Raw genomic sequence first — 15,490 nt, 5'->3', positions numbered from 1 at the left:
AGTGTCACAGATGATGACAGGGGGGGTGGGGGGGCAGGAGGGTCTTTCCTGAAGTCCACTATCATCTCCACTGCTTTGAGAGCGTTGAGCTCCAGGTTGTTTCTGCTGCACCATGATACCAGGAGGTCCAACTCACTTCTGTAGGCCGACTCATCCCCATCAGAGATGAGGCCGATGAGGGTGGTGTCGTCAGCAAACTTCAGGAGTTTGACAGACTGGTGACCAGATGTGCAGTAGTTAGTGTACAGGGAGAAGAGCAGAGGGGAAAGAACGCAGCCTTGAGGGGATCCAGTGCTGATAGTCCGGGTGTTGGAGACATGCTTCCCCAGCCTCACGAACTGCCGTTTGTCTGTCAGGAAGTCTGTAATCCACCTGCACATGGAGTCAGGCACGTTCAGCTGGGAGAGTTTGTCATGGAGCAGAGCTGGGACGATTGTATTGAAAGCAGAGCTGAAGTCCACTAACAGAATCCTGGCGTAGGATCCTGGGGAGTCCAGGTGCTGGAGGACAAATGGGTGGGGATGGATGGGGCTGCTGTCCAGTGGCTGGTCGTTGATAATGATTGGGGTCAGGCCTGTCCCATTGTCTTTCAAAACAACAGTAATAGTCGTTAAGGCTGTTGGCCAGACGTAGGTCATTGACAGAGTGGGGGGGCTCTGGGCTTGTAATTGGTGATGGCTTTGAGCCCTTTCCAGACAGAAGCAGAGTCGTTGGCTGAGAATTGTTCTTCCATTCTCTTACCATATGCAGATTTGGCTCTTTTCAACACCTTACCAAATCTGTACTTGTCCTCCTTGTATCTGTGTCTGTCCCCACTTCTGAATGCAGCCTCCTTCTCTGACCTGAGTCTTCTGAGTGTGGCTGTGAACCAGGGTTTGTGGTTGTTGTAGCTAGCCCTGGTGCATGTTGGGATGACGCTGTCCTCACAGAAGGTGATGTAGGACGTCACAGTGTCCGTGTACTCATCTAGGCTGTTGGTGGCAGACCTAAACACATCCCAATCTGTGCAGTCCAGACACTCCTGAAGTTCCCCCACTGCATCACTGGTCCACTTCTTGGATGTCCTTACAACAGGTTTGCAGAGCTTTAATTTCTGCCTGTAGGCAGGAATCAGATGCACCATGTTGTGGTCGGACTGGCCCAGTGCAGCACAGGGAACAGCGTGGTACGCACCGCTGATGGTGGAGTAGCAGTAGTCCAGGATGTTCTCTTCTCTGGTGGGGAACTTGATGAGCTGCTTGAACTTTGGGAGGTCTTGGGAGAGATTACCTTTGTTAAAACCCTGAGGACAGTAACCAAGGCGTCCGGGTGTGTACGTTCTGCTCTCAGTATGTCGTCGGCCAGCGCGCGCTGCGCCTCGCGCACGTTAGCTTCCAGCGGGATGTAAACATTGACGAAAATGAAAGAGGAGAACTTACAGGGCGAGTAGAAGGGCTTGCAGTTGATGATGAGGGCTTCCAGGTCTGGGGAACAGTGCTGAGTTAGTACTGTCACATCGTTGCACCAGCCGTTGTGGAAGTAAAAGCAAATTCCACCTCCTTTCATTTTGCCGGAAAGCGCCGTGTTCCTGTCCACTCTGAAGAGATCGAACCTGCTCAGGTGAAGCACAGAGTCCGGAACGAGATCGCACAGCCACGTTTCTGTAAAGCACAAGACGCAAGACGTTGAAAAATCCCTGTTGGTGTTTAGCAGCAGGCTCAGCTCGTCCATTTTGTTGCAGAGTGAGCGCAAGTTAGAGAGGAATATCCCGCACCTGAGCGCTTTCCTCTTCTGTGGCGTCTCACCTTGCTGCGAGCATGCTTGGCCAGAATTGGCAATAAAACTGCAGTTGAGGCCAGGAAAGTGGGAAATAAAGCCTCTGTAGTAGCAGCTCTGATGGCCATGAGAGCTTCCCTGGAGTCGTAGCCATCAGAGTGGCAGAAAACCAAATTAAAGCTCAAAAGAAGAAAAACAAGGGCGCACCGAGACACCGAGGCGGCCATCCGCGGCGCCATCCGTGATGGGGGATTAGAGACAGTGGTGATAGATGGATTAGAGACAGTGGGGATGGATGGATTAGAGACAGTGGAGATGGATGGATTAGAGACACTGGTGATGGATTAGAGACAGTGGTGATCGACGGATTAGAGACAGTGGTGATGGATTAGAGGCAGTGGTGATGGATGGATTTGAGACAGTGGTGATGTACAGATAAAAGACACTGGTGATGGGTGGATTAGAGACAGTAGTGAGGTTTAGAGATGGTGATGGACGAATTAGAGACACTGGTGATGGAGGGATTAGAGACAGCGGAGAGGTTTAGAGACATTGGTGATTGACGGATTAGAGACACTGGTGATGGAGGGAGTAGAGACAGTAGTAAGGAATTGGGATTCTTTCCCAGATAGAAGTTCACAGCTAGACGTTTGTTGGGTTACAGGGAGAAGACATAGAGGAGGACAGTGGTGAAGGATTAGAGACAGTGGTGAGGATTAGAGACAGTGGTGAGGATTAGAGACAGTGGTGATGGAGGGATTAGAGACAGTGGTGTTGAACAGAAGACAAGAAGTGGAGCTGGATGTGGAGGAAATGAAGATGTTGAGGTTCTCTAGGAGTGACCAGGTTGGATCAGAAATGAGTTCCTCAGAGGAACAGCCAAGATGAGATGTTCAGGAGACAAAGTCAGAGAGAACAGACTCTGATGGTTTGGACACGTCCAGAGGAGAGATGGTGAGGATGTTGGAGGAAGGGTGATGAGGATGGAGCTACCAGGAAAGAGGACAAGACGAAGAGCAGAGAGAAGGTGGATGGATGTAGTGAGGAAGAGGGCAGTTGGTGTTGGAGAGGAGGATGAAGAGGATCGGCCACGCTGTGGACACCTGTAACAGGACAAACCCACAGGATTAGAAGAAGCTTTATGAGACAGTCCTGCATCAAGTCCTTCATATTTTTATTATCCACCATCACTGATATAAATGTGAAGAAAGAAGCATTAGAAACATCTGTGTGCACTGAGATGTTTGAGATGTTATTTCTGTATGACCCCCCCCCCCCGTCTCTGTGTTTCTGCCCCTCTGTCTGCAGGACGAGCATGAAGAAGCGCTACAGAGAGCTCTACGACCTGAACAGAGATCTGATCAACGAGTATAAAATCCGCTCTAACCACCACAACGCGCTGCTGGCCTGCCTCAAGTCTGTCAACCAGGCCATCCAGCGGGCCGGCCGGCTGAGAGGTGAGCTGTCACGTGACCCCTAGTGGGGGTAACGCCCACGGCTGTGGGACACCTCCTGTCCCCTTCCTGATGTCTGTTTCGTCTGTGTCTGATCATCAAATCCATTTTAACATCAGATGATGATGACCGGGGGCAGCTCAGTCTGACTGAGTCTGACTGAGCTGCTGGGGCGTGACCTTAAAAGGCCGTTCGTGCTCAAAACTCCTCCAACGTGGCTGAATTAAAATAAATATGCAAAGACGACCGGGCCAAAATTCCTCCACAGCCAGTCAGTCACGGAAAACGTTTGCTTGCAGTTGTTGCTGCCAAGAGGGGCACAACCAGTTGTTAGGTTTACAGGGCAGCGATAGAAGTTTTAAGTAAGTTTTTACCTCCGTCAAAGCTATATTTCAGACTTTTGGGGTCATTCTTGTCTGTTTTCTAATTTTTTGTGACAGTCTGAAATATTTAAGTGTGAGAACAGCATGGGGGTTGAGGTTAGAGCTGGGAACTGAGAACTCATCTGAGAACTCACCTTCAATGAATGGTCTATTCTAATTTTTTCCATATATAAGGCGCAGTGGGTTATAAGGCGCACTGGTCGGTTTTTGAGAAAATTAAAGGCTTCTAGGTGTGCCTTATGGTGCAGAAAATACTGTATTTCAAAGTAAGATGACAATGAACATGAGCCTTTAAATCGGTGGTCATCAACTTTTGCTTCTCGGACAGATAAATACAACCAAATAAAACAAAACGACCAGCATAAACACTGTTTTTTGCTTAATGAAGTAATCCTGCTGCTGCTTTTGCTGGCTTAGTTCTGTCTCTAACTGCAGTTGTCATCCCGTCTCTTCTCTGTCGTTATTGTGTAACTGTTACGTGTATTTATATATTAACGTTAGCAGATGACACACGGTTCAAATCTTTCGGTCTGTAAATGTTGCCGTTGGGTCTCATTAAGTCCTGTCATTACCTCCCTCCCTCCCAGTGGGTAAACCCAAGAACCAGGTGATCTCCGCTTGTCGAGACGCCATCAAGAGCAACAACGTCAACGCTCTCTTCAGGATCATGAAAGCTGGGACGGCGTCCCTGTGAGGATGGAAGGGGGGGCTGAAGGAGCGGACAAACAAGCCGGAAGCACCACTGATCAGTACTGTAATGATGGAGTTCGTCTGCGTTACCCTCGGTGATGAGTGATGACTCCGGGTGAGTCTCTACATGCAGGTTAAAAGACGAGGACAGTTGAGTCTAAGATTGGGATGTAGCCTTAATTTGTTCCCCTCACAGGTTTAGGATTACGCAGCATTCTGGCACCATGAAGCTCCCTGAAGCTTTAACTGGTCCTGAAACGTGACAGAAATCAAACGTGGCCCAGGCTTAGTGTGCTGGCAGCCACCCATGTGAGTCTTCATGGAGGACCTTGTTAGGGTGCAGAAACAGCTCAGTGTAGACCCGCTAGGAGGACTGGATCAGATCTGGGACCAGAGGACGTGTGGTTTCAGGAGAGAGTGAAGCAGGTTCAGAATCCTCCAGTTCAGAACTGGCTGCTTCCACCAGAATAGAGGTTGGCTCGCTGGGCGGTGTTGGACCGGACAGCAACGGCTGGAACCGGCTGACAGTTGTGTTTAGAAAGAACACATCTGGGGGAGGATGAGTCACGGGGGGGGGGGGGCACACAGGAACGGTTTATAAAGGAGCAGTTCACCCAAAAATTACAACTAGAACCATCTCCTGGGGTACAGTGTACCCCAGGAGATGGGGTACACTGTACTGGGGTACAGTGTTGATGGGAAGCTGGCAGGTTTGTTAGTCTAGAAGCATTTCTGGAGCATACAGCTCACAAGAATAATCCAGAATATCTCCAGGTCCCAGGTCAGTTTTAGGTGATCTGTAATTGTGTAACGGGGTTACTCTAGAGCCTTTAGAGCCCCTGGAGGTTTGGATCAGTCCTTGGAGCCGTGGGGAGTCCCTTCATGAGTTCATGTGTTTTAGATTCAACTCGTCCCCATCGTCCTCAGCTGGCTGGAGAACATCACAGCGTGAAGCTCCATAACCTGTTTGTGGCCAAAGGGACTGACACGAGTCTTCAACGAGTTTCCATTCCAGAGTGAAACACGTCTTTAATGACCGTTTGTGAGTGTTAGCCTTTTGAAGATTGTGCAGAGACTGAAAATGTCCTTTGTGTTTGTGTCAGATGAACTTTTAATAAACTACTGTGTGTGTGGAACGTTTTGTGGCCTGTTTCTGATTGGATTGGACTCCAGAATCCGTTTGAATCGAGCGAGGTCAGCCGTCCAATCACAGCGGGACTCTAATCTCCCTCTGTCATGGTGGGTATCATTTATCTCACGGCCTGAGGAGCTTCTACAGTCTGCACAGCAGATGTGGAGGGCTTACAGCCAACGTTCTCCACAAGCCAGCGACTCTGTTGGCTCATATTTTTCTCCTGAGGACCCGACCTTCATGCAGAACTGTTAGCTGACTAGAATGAAGCTAACATGACTTGGATGCTAACAGTAGTCACGTGATTTTAGGGGTGCGTGTGTTTTTTATAGTCAGGTATTCCCCCACAGGCTCCATTCTGTAGCGTCAGCATCTGGCTCAATGGTCATAAATCAGCACTACTGCGCATGCGCTGCATCTGGACACGCTGCTCTCATTCCACGGCGGTTATCAAGTCGGGACTTTATTTATAATTATTATTTAATAGAACTTCCTGTTGGTGACGTCACGACTCATCATTAGAACCCCACTCCGTTTCCTTTCCCCCAAACTCTTCTCTCTCATCCCAAGTTGCTGAGTTGTCATCTGGTTTGAAGTTTCTCCTCTCCTACTGAAGTCACGTGGTTCTGCAAAAAATGTTGCGTTCAATGGTCGTGGTTAATTCTTTTTTTTGCATGCAATATTTTTTTGTATATGATTTTGATTGAATTATGGGGCAAATGAACAATAAATGGTAAATTTGTGAAACTATCTAGTGATCGTCACATCATATTAGTTCAATAATCAATGTTATAGTTGTGGTTCTGTTCATTTACTCCACACGTTACTCAGGTGATGTCATACAGGTTGTGTTAGTGTCCCCCTGAGGGTGTAAACCAACACCTGTTGGTGTTCTTTGGTGGCTCCAGATCAAAATGAAAGGAAATTTGCTTGAACTTGGATTTTTTTAATGCACTTCGTTTAGTTGAATTCTGTCTGTGAATGTAAAAAGAACAAGAAATCGTGTCTTCATTGATAAAACATAGTCTGGAGTTTGTAAGTATCCAGTAACACTGGTGTATCATGGAAAAGTTGATCCCCTCCCCCGTAATAAAATTTAACACTGAAACTTTTATATATTTTAGATTTATTACACATAAATTGAAGTGTTTTTGGGTCTTTTTATTGCTATGGATTCGAGCTCATGAATGAATCAAATTTAAAAAGAAAAATACCTTAAACATTTTAGTTTACATGTAAAGAGGAGTGGATGTGCAGTCTTCCCTTCCCTGAGACACAAACGTTTTCCAGCATTATCAGACGCACCTCGTCTTTGAAACATTTTGATTTAAAGATTTGGAAAGGTCCTACTTTTTGAGAACCACGTGCACGCAGAATATCTGCAGAACTGTTATAGTTTAGGTCGCCATCAAAAAGTGTTCTGTGACCGCCAATATTTCATACTGGATGTAGAGTTTTAAAAATTCCTATAGACCTGAAGGCAACACGGAGCGCAGCAGCCCGTTCGTGCAGACGATCCGATACCAGGTACCAGATCCAGAGCAGAGGGTCCCGCTGCAGGTCCTGGAACCAGCTGGACGTCCGTCTGCGGTCCTCTGAGCTCAACTAGGTCCTGTTCTATTTGGTTCTGTTTGGTTCTGTTCTGTTCTCCTCTGTTCTATTCTATTCTATTCTATTCTATTCTGTTCTCCTCTGTTCTGTTCTGTTCTCCTCTGTTCTGTTCTGTTCTCCTCTGTTCTCCTCTGTTCTCCTCTGTTCTGTTCTGTTCTCCTCTGTTCTCCTCTGTTCTCCTCTGTTCTCCTCTGTTCTCCTCTGTTCTCCAGAACCCTTCAGCTCTCCAACCTTCCCGGCAGATGTTTTCACTTTGACCTCTTCCTCCGTGACGTCTGGTGAGTTTGCATTGAGCGGACATTTCTTACACATCGGGGTTCTACTGACATGTTGCACCAAACGCAGTGACGTCACCGCCAGATTCCTTTTGGAACCGCGCGTCCTGCTCGCGGCGCGGTGACGCGCGTTCGGAGCGCGTCCGCGCGCAGACGCTCCGCGTCAGGCTGGGGTCCGCAGGCCGTGCCGGCATCCATTAGTGATGTCTGATGGGACACGGTGTTCTGGGAAGTAGTCGGTACCGTTCCGTTCACTTACATAAGACACGGACCCCCCCCCCCCCCCGTCGTGGGGCCAGACGCTGGTTGTATTTCAGGAAACATTTGGGTCCCCGTTGAACTCCTTCAGTGGGTTTTTGGATGTTAGTCAGGTCCCAGATGTTCAGATTCCATCTGTGTGACCCGGACATGACCAACGATATATGAAGAGAGGCAAAGAAACCATCACTGGTGGACTCCAGGATGGACACCGGGGGCCATCACCTTCATGGTGACATGAATCCACCCCCCAAGATGAAGCGTCAGCCGTCCATTTGTCTTTCTCTCACTAATCTGAGTCAGATTTTCGTAACACAATACGAGCTTTTATTCATGGTTTTATTCAGAGAGACAAGTAGAACAGCCGATACCTAAATCACCAGGGTGTGAAGTATTTACCAGCAGAGCAGCTTCACTCTAAACTGGTAGCAGCTGGGCTCGACACACCCAGGCCCAGTTTCCACCAGCCTCGTCCACTGGAACCACTGGTAGAACGTTTTCAGAATCATAAATGAGGCCTGGAGGTCTCACCAGGAGTAACCTGATGAAATCAGGAGAAGAAAAGAGATGATGGTCACACAGGAGGACATGGCAGTAATAAACTGAGTGATGAACATGAACACACCTCAATGGCCTCAGGGCTTTGAGAAAAATATTCAACGACTGATGAGTCAGAAACTTGAATAGTTTGGTCAGATTCCATCTGGAAGAACAGCAATGAAATCGTTTTCATTTTCCTCAAGTTAAACTTGTTGATCAGTACAGTGGTTCCTCTACTTATGAAATTAATTGGTTCCGGAAGAAATTTCGTAAGTAGAGATGCGTTTTCCATGCAAATGCCCTAGTCCGTTCCAAGCCTCCCCAAAATTCAGACATAAATGTTTTATAAAGCATAAAAATGCATCAAAACATGTAACAAATACATGTTAAGATTAGATTATTACACAATAAATGAGAGTTGTGTATAACGTAAAAAACAAAGAATAGAGTAAAGAATAAAAATGATGGTCATTTACCTTTTACCTGCTGTCCTCATTGTTTTTTGCCCTCTTTGGTTCATGCCCTCTTGCCCCCCCATGAACAACAGAGTGAATTCCAGTCCTCCTTCTGAACTTCTCCAACCACCCACGCGACGCCTTAAACTCCTTAAACTTCCTTTAGTTTTAATAACGTGGTGATTGTAGATGCATTACGGCCATATTCTTTGGTGAGATCAACCAAACGCATCCCTTTTTCAGGCTTTTCTATCATCTCTTTGTTTGTACGGACAAAAAAACTCTTTTCTTCGTCTTTTCTTTTCCTCTTTTCTCCGTCACGTTCTTGGGGTCCATAGTGAATACTCTAAAAGTTAGTATATTTATGTAAAACTATCAGAACACCTCATGGGTCGAGGGCCGAATGACGAGGACGCTGCAGAGACACCTATCTAGCTACACACAGAGGTCCCTCTTAGCCAATGGGATGACAGGAAGATGCTAGGTAATAGCCAATGGCAGAGCAGCAATGAGAATGTTGTGTTCAGGAACCTGTGGGAGCTGCAAGTATCAGCCCATACTGTATTTTTTTACCTTTCGTAACTCGAAATTTCTTTTGTAACTAGAGGCAATATTTTCCTGTTGAGGCGTTTCGTAAGTAGAAAATTTCGTATATATAGACATTCGTAAGTAGAGGAACCACTGTATTAACCATCAGCTTCCCAGTTTTGTCAATGCATCTAAAACTAACAGTCCAATGGGAGTCTGACCCTGTTCATGTGACCATGGCAACCTGGATTCAGGAATCACATAAGTATCATTATTACTTGAATAGATATTCAAGAAAGATACCATCACAAATCAATAACTGTGATTGTTGTCCAGCTCCAAAATCTGGAAAGCTATTGTTTCTTCAGTGACGCATTCCTTTTCTCTCACTTTCACACTAATCCATCTTCTAGTCTTAAGCATGATTCACAACCATTAAAAAAGCCTTAAATGCTGAAGAACAGTTTGTTTGAATTGCTCTGTTCTTTCGTGATAGTCGGACTGGAGAAGGGGCCAACTAGTTGATTTGTTCTCCATCTGGAGTTAATGAGGTTAACCAGAGTTCACGTTCCAAGTTTATTGGTCTCAGATCAGGCCCACGCAAACACAGCCAATCGGTTATTGGTTCCCCTGACATACTTAAATTATTTCATAGTGGTTTTCTTTGCAGCTTCATAGGAAGATTCTGTTCATGTTTTTGAAGCAAAGCCATGAAAAAGACAATTACCCTGATGACACAAATGATTTGTCTACTGTCCATTCTGTAAGAACTCAGATAGAACTGATCAGATAAATTAAGGCTGCATGGGTTGTGAAGCTTTAAGTATGCAGTAGTCTTGTCATTGAGAGGCTGATGTTCTATCAAACTGAAGAGACAAGTTAGCTCTGGCTTTACCAGCTGGTATGTGTTCCAAACCTCAGTCATGGTCTGAACGGAAGGACTGAGATATTGGTAAAGCCAACCTGAAAGAAGGACCATGGGGTTGGATACCCAACAGAGGTCAGAACAAAGCCACTGCTCCTCCACCATGAAGGAGTGAGTGAAGGTGATTTGGGCACGTGGTTGGACAGAAGATGACTCTTCCGAACATATCCAGGCAGGATCTCCTACCTTTGGTAGGTGCAGCTGGGTTGTGTTTGCTTTTAAAAGGGAAGATCTTTGAAAAAGAGACTCCTGGTTGATGTTCTAGTGCTGGAACTGAAGAAGTCTCTTGGATGAGAAGTGAAACGTCTTCAAGAAACTTTCTTAAAGTCCAGTGGAGATTTAAACAGCTTCAGATAACCATGACCTGGATAACTGAGAACCTACACAAACAAAGAATCTGATAATTCAGTGTTTACAGTATATTGGACTTTTGTTTGATTGATTGATTAAAACCGTTATGTCATTACATCCCGCGAAGCAGTGATTGATTGTAATTGTTAGTGTTTGTTTGTTCGTCCATTCGTCCACCAATTATCTCCACAACTGTTGCAGATAGAAAGATGAAGCAAAAAGCACATGACTCAGGCAGCAAAGGGGATGAAGATGAGATGATGACCTTGACCTTGAGAAAACTAGGTCAAATTTTCACTTTCATACCTTTTTAGGTACACATCTCTGAAAACTGATGAGATATAATCGCAAAACAAAAAGCAACATTTTCAGGAAGCCAGAGGCACAAAAATGTGTAGGTCAGTGTAAAATGTTGATTTCAGGGGTGTCGCGGGATGTTGCAGTCTCTGACTGCCTTGCTTATGTTGTATTGTGTCTGGTTTTCTCTAGGATGCCCTGACATGTGAATGTCTGAGGAGAAGGGGGAGATGGAGACAGACACACTGGACATACATCCAGTGATATGAGTGATGTGTTCAACAACAAGTCACTCTAAATCACCTCGCTTTAAGTTAAACCCATAAACAGGTGAGACTACAGTGCATGTCTGGCTTATCAACACTGAGCAAACATGGGATACATGTGTAGCACCACAGAAGAAGAAGGAAAGTCACTCCATGTTTTCATCAAACGCTGCAGAGTATCTCCACAGCCTCTGGACAGCAGAGGCTCTTTCCAATGCATTCCTGTCCAAAGCTAAACTGAGGTCCGGAGAAGATGATGAGGAAGGTCGTGATGATGAGGAGGATCCTTCATGTGAAGGGGGATGTGATGTGCACCATGATGCTCCTGGTAGTGCTCTGTGTGCTGATCTACGCCCACCAGGTAATGTGATGCGTTACCTTGTGAAATTCTTTTATTAGATTCTTACAATCATCTGTGCGCTTCTCACGTCCAGTTAAATCCATTGGTGTTTCCAGTACATGCTGTCCTCAGGGTGGAGCAGTCCTTCATGGAAGCTGGGCAGCCACGGCTCCACCAGCTCCAGCAGGACCTTGCTGGGTACCAACGTGGCCAAAGTTGACCAGGAGTCTCCAGAGGTACGACCCGGTCTGACTGAAGTTATGAATGTGTGCGCGTGTTGGCATGTAGGTATCAGAATGAGTGGGAGGGAAGAATGGGGAAGTCTTATACTGGTTCATTCAAGTTTCAGAGGGGGATCATTCAATCAATCAATCAATCAATCAATCAACTTTTAATTGTATAGTGTTTTATCACATCATCAGACAGTTCAAAGTGCTTTAACAGACAGAGAAACCCAACAGAACCCTGTCAGGGAATTCTTCCTGCTAAATGAGAATTGCTAATTCTCAGAAGAATTATAAATTATGGACACGATGTGATCAGCAAATTGTTCTTTCATACCTGTTGTTTCAAGCCCATCCCAACAACAGATTTACTTTTTACTGCACACAAATGTTCACTTTCTAGTTTCCTGGACTTCCTTGCTTCTTGGCCGCCCTGTAACCCCTGCAAGGGTCATCACCTGTTAGGATCATTGAAATGCCCCTTACTGTTTTTACTCAGGCCAACCCCAAATGGCACAATGACTCTGAGAACTTTAATGCGGACATTTCTCACAACCCTTCAGAGCAAGCATAAGAGAGCAGCGGGGAAAAATTCCCTTATTGAGGAAGAAACTCCTGGCGGGACCCAGACTCTGGAGGGTGGTCATCCGCCTTGACCGGTTGGGTGGGAAAAGAAATAACCTAAGGATAGAGACAGGGCAAGGAAAAGAGAGAGAGACACAGAGAGAGAGAGAGAGACAGTTCTGAAGAACTGAAGAAGCCTCTTGGATGAGAGGCGAAACGTCTTACTGAGAACCTACCCTGACAGATTATGAAGGCGTTTTTTAAGTTTTGATTGTTTGTAGTTTTTTAAATGTGCAACAGGACATCTGAAAACATTTTGTGCACACACTCTCATGTTAATTCTCTTTATTACCAGGTTCAGTCCAGCTCTCCAGAACCAGATCTGCCACCCTGCAAGCCAGAGACCGGGTCCAAATGTCCTAAAGCCAATCCCTCTAAAGCCAACCCCCCTAAAGCCAGCCCCCCCAAAGGCAATCCTCCTAAAGGCAACCCTCTTAAAGGCAAACCCCCTAAAGCCAACTCCCCTAAGGCCAATGCCCTTAAAGCCAATGCCCCTAAAGCCAACGCCCCTAAAGCCAATGCCCCTAAAGGCAAACCCCTTAAAGCTAATGCCCCTAAAGCCAACCCCCCTAAAGCCAAGGCTCCTAAAGGCAAACCCCCCAAAGCCTTGTCCAAACCTCAGGTTAAATCTAAAGGGAAATCCAAGGTGCCACAGAAGAACGTTGTGCCAACTCCCGGTCCCACAATGGCCCCTTTTGACTTTGAGGGCTACTTGAGAGAAAAGGACAAGCGAGACTTTAAGCTGCTCATCGACCAGCCTGATAAATGTCATGTCACAGAATCACAGCAAGACGAGGGGGTAACGGACACCTCTACAGCTGCTCCCTACATGCTCATCGCAGTGAAGTCTGTGGCTGCAGATTTTGAGAAACGTCAGGTGAAATGTTTTGAATGTTAATGATGAGGACCGTTGTGTCAATTTGGTCACTTTTACTGTAGGTCAGTACAGAAATTAGACAGACTCCTCCACACATCCTAAGACACGGTTGTTTTCTGGCCTGCATGTTTATTGGTTTTTGCTTCAGTTTTGAGACCTAAATAGAACAAAGCATCCTGCGTATGATGTCAAACCGCATCCAACCTGGAGAGGGATGGGCACCGCAAGGTTCAGTTGCCCACGACACACCACCTGATGACAACCACAGATTGTGGTGCCCCAACAACTCTGTGGGTTTATGGGATAGGCTAGGCTAGACTAAATGGAAGGACTGAAATTTTAAATTAAAATTTTCTGTTTTGAATAAGAACATTCATTCATTCATTCATTCATTTTCCAACCCGCTTAATCCGCTAACGCAGGTCGCGGGGTAGCCAGTGCCTATCCTGGCAGTCTCAGGGCGTGAGGCGGGGGACACTCCGGGCACGACGCCAGTGTACCGTGGAGCCACACAGAAACAAACAATCATTCACACACACACTCACTCCTATGGTCAATTTGGGACTGGCCAATCAACCTGAAGCGCATGCTTTTGGAGGTGGGAGGAAGCCGGAGAACCCACGCAGACACGGGGAGAGCATGCGAACTCCGCACAGAGCGGGACTCGAACCCGGGTCCACCGTGTTGTGAGGCAGCAGCGCTAACCACTGCGCCACCGTGCCGCCCCTGAATAAGAACAGTGTCATTAATTTTGTCCTGCTTTTAATTACTCGTAGGTGGTACGTCGGACTTGGGGTAAGGAGGGCCTTTTTCGAAACGGGGTGTCCATCCGGACCGTTTTCTTGCTGGGCGTCCCCAGGAACCGGACCGCTCTTCCTCTGTGGGATCGGCTGCTCGCCTACGAGAGCCAAACCTTTCAGGATATTCTGCTCTGGGACTTTGAAGATACCTTCTTCAATCTGACGCTGAAGGAAATACATTTTCTGAATTGGTTCAACAGAAGTTGTCCTCATGTCAAGTCAGTAGAAAGCAAATGAAGACCTGATCTGATTAGTTTCTAAAACCAGTGACATCTAGTGTTCTCCTGTTTCCTGACCTCACACAGGTTCGTCTTCAAGGGTGATGCTGATGTGTATGTTAATGTGGACAACATACTAGAGATGCTGCGTGGTCAGAAGCCAGAAAATGACCTGTTTGTCGGTGACGTTATTATCCATGCTAAGCCCATTCGTCGGCGCAATTCCAAGTACTATGTGCCAGAGTCTGTGTACGGCGTTGGGTTGTACCCGAGTTACGCTGGAGGAGGAGGGTTCGTCATGTCAGGACATACGGCTCGGAGACTTAGTTCGTCCTGTCAGCAGGTACTTCAAGGTCGGACACTTTATCTGATTGTATTCTCTGTTTTTGACAAGTTTACATTCAGATACCATTGTTTTCTGTTCCAGGTGGAGCTGTTCCCGATCGATGACGTCTTTCTGGGAATGTGCCTCCAGCTCATTGGCGTCAAACCGTCACGACATCAGGGCTTTCGAACCTTCGGAATTCCCCGACCGTCTGCAGCGCCCCACCTCCAGACGTTTGACCCCTGCTTCTACAGGGAGCTGATGGTTGTCCACAGCCTCAGCGCTCCTCAGATCTGGCTCATGTGGAACCTGCTGCACGACCCCAAGCTGAGCTGCCACAACCGGACCAACCCCACAGCCTGGCCCTTCAAGTGGAAGGACCGGCTGGATCCAACGCAGGCGGCGGCAGGCGACTACGGCGGGGAGCAGGTGTTCATCACACATCAGTGACCGTCTGCTGATGATCACAAAGACAGATCTGTCACCAACGGAAAAGACTTGTTAATAACTGTTAAAATATGACAAAGAGTCTCAGATTTCTAAAGAAATGAACTGGAAAGAGCCTGAAGTCTGTTGTCCTTGGTCACCTGAGCCCATCTGTGTTCTTGCAGTGTGGGAGAAGAAGCAAAACACCCAGATGAAGTGAATGTGTACTCTTCAGAATGTCTTGTATTGTCACGCGGTACATGTTGACGCAGACTTACTGACAAGGACAACACCTGAAAAGTGGTTAGCTGGTTTAACCTCATGTGTCTGACATCACAGCTGAACTCAGACAGCAGAGCATCGCTCTCACGCAACCAAAGAAGCACACACACACACACACACACACACACACACACACACACACACACACACACACACACACACACACACACACACACACACACACTTCTTGCTGAAATGTGGACTCTTACAACTGTTCGTCATAATGACATTTAGAATGATGTCACTTGTACACTTTTTCTCTCTTGAACACACACAGTACTGGGTTCACAGCTGTAAACTGAAGTCTTGTGATTATACTTCTGTAACTGCTCAACAAGCTTAAGTTCTGGTCATCATTTGTGTGTCAACAAAAGTTGGAACATTTTTCACCATCATCATCATCCAGGTTGGGGCGGCGCGTTGGTACAGTGGGTAGCGCTGTCGCTGCACAGCA

At 46.7% G+C, this 15,490-nt stretch overlaps 2 protein-coding genes across 3 annotated transcripts in view; both read left to right on the top strand.

The window, feature by feature from the left end:
- bbs2 (Bardet-Biedl syndrome 2) overlaps positions 1-5,418 on the top strand; it is a 14,123-nt gene extending 8,705 nt beyond the window's left edge. For both annotated transcript variants that reach the window (XM_068313448.1, XM_068313447.1), the window contains 2 exons: positions 3,064-3,212; positions 4,180-5,418. In XM_068313448.1, the coding sequence (XP_068169549.1) occupies positions 3,064-3,212; positions 4,180-4,286 (256 nt within the window). In that variant the 3' untranslated portion in view covers positions 4,287-5,418. The remainder of the gene's footprint in view (positions 1-3,063; positions 3,213-4,179) is intronic.
- A 1,494-nt stretch (positions 5,419-6,912) lies between these two features.
- b3gnt9 (UDP-GlcNAc:betaGal beta-1,3-N-acetylglucosaminyltransferase 9) lies at positions 6,913-15,369 on the top strand. Its single transcript, XM_068312766.1, has 8 exons — positions 6,913-7,303; positions 10,847-10,984; positions 11,096-11,281; positions 11,377-11,496; positions 12,404-12,985; positions 13,762-14,003; positions 14,091-14,346; positions 14,431-15,369. The coding sequence occupies exons 3-8, from the start codon at positions 11,174-11,176 to the stop codon at positions 14,776-14,778; spliced, it is 1,656 nt and encodes a 551-aa protein (XP_068168867.1). The 5' UTR covers positions 6,913-7,303; positions 10,847-10,984; positions 11,096-11,173; the 3' UTR covers positions 14,779-15,369.
- The last annotated feature ends 121 nt before the right edge of the window (positions 15,370-15,490 follow it).

Source organism: Antennarius striatus, chromosome 4 (assembly GCF_040054535.1).
Source record: "Antennarius striatus isolate MH-2024 chromosome 4, ASM4005453v1, whole genome shotgun sequence".
In the NCBI taxonomy this organism is placed as follows: domain Eukaryota; kingdom Metazoa; phylum Chordata; class Actinopteri; order Lophiiformes; family Antennariidae; genus Antennarius; species Antennarius striatus.
This window is presented reverse-complemented; position numbering and strand designations above follow the sequence as displayed.

What these genes read in the sequence shown, in the direction of transcription:
- b3gnt9 (XM_068312766.1), top strand. Translation starts at nt 11,174, where the DNA reads ATGATGAGGAAGGTCGTGATGATGAGGAGGATCCTTCATGTGAAGGGG. An exon ending in TTGACCAGGAGTCTCCAGAG is followed by an intron (nt 11,497 to 12,403) that starts GTACGACCCGGT and finishes CTTTATTACCAG; the next exon opens with GTTCAGTCCAGCTCTCCAGA. An exon ending in TTAGTTCGTCCTGTCAGCAG is followed by an intron (nt 14,347 to 14,430) that starts GTACTTCAAGGT and finishes TTTCTGTTCCAG; the next exon opens with GTGGAGCTGTTCCCGATCGA.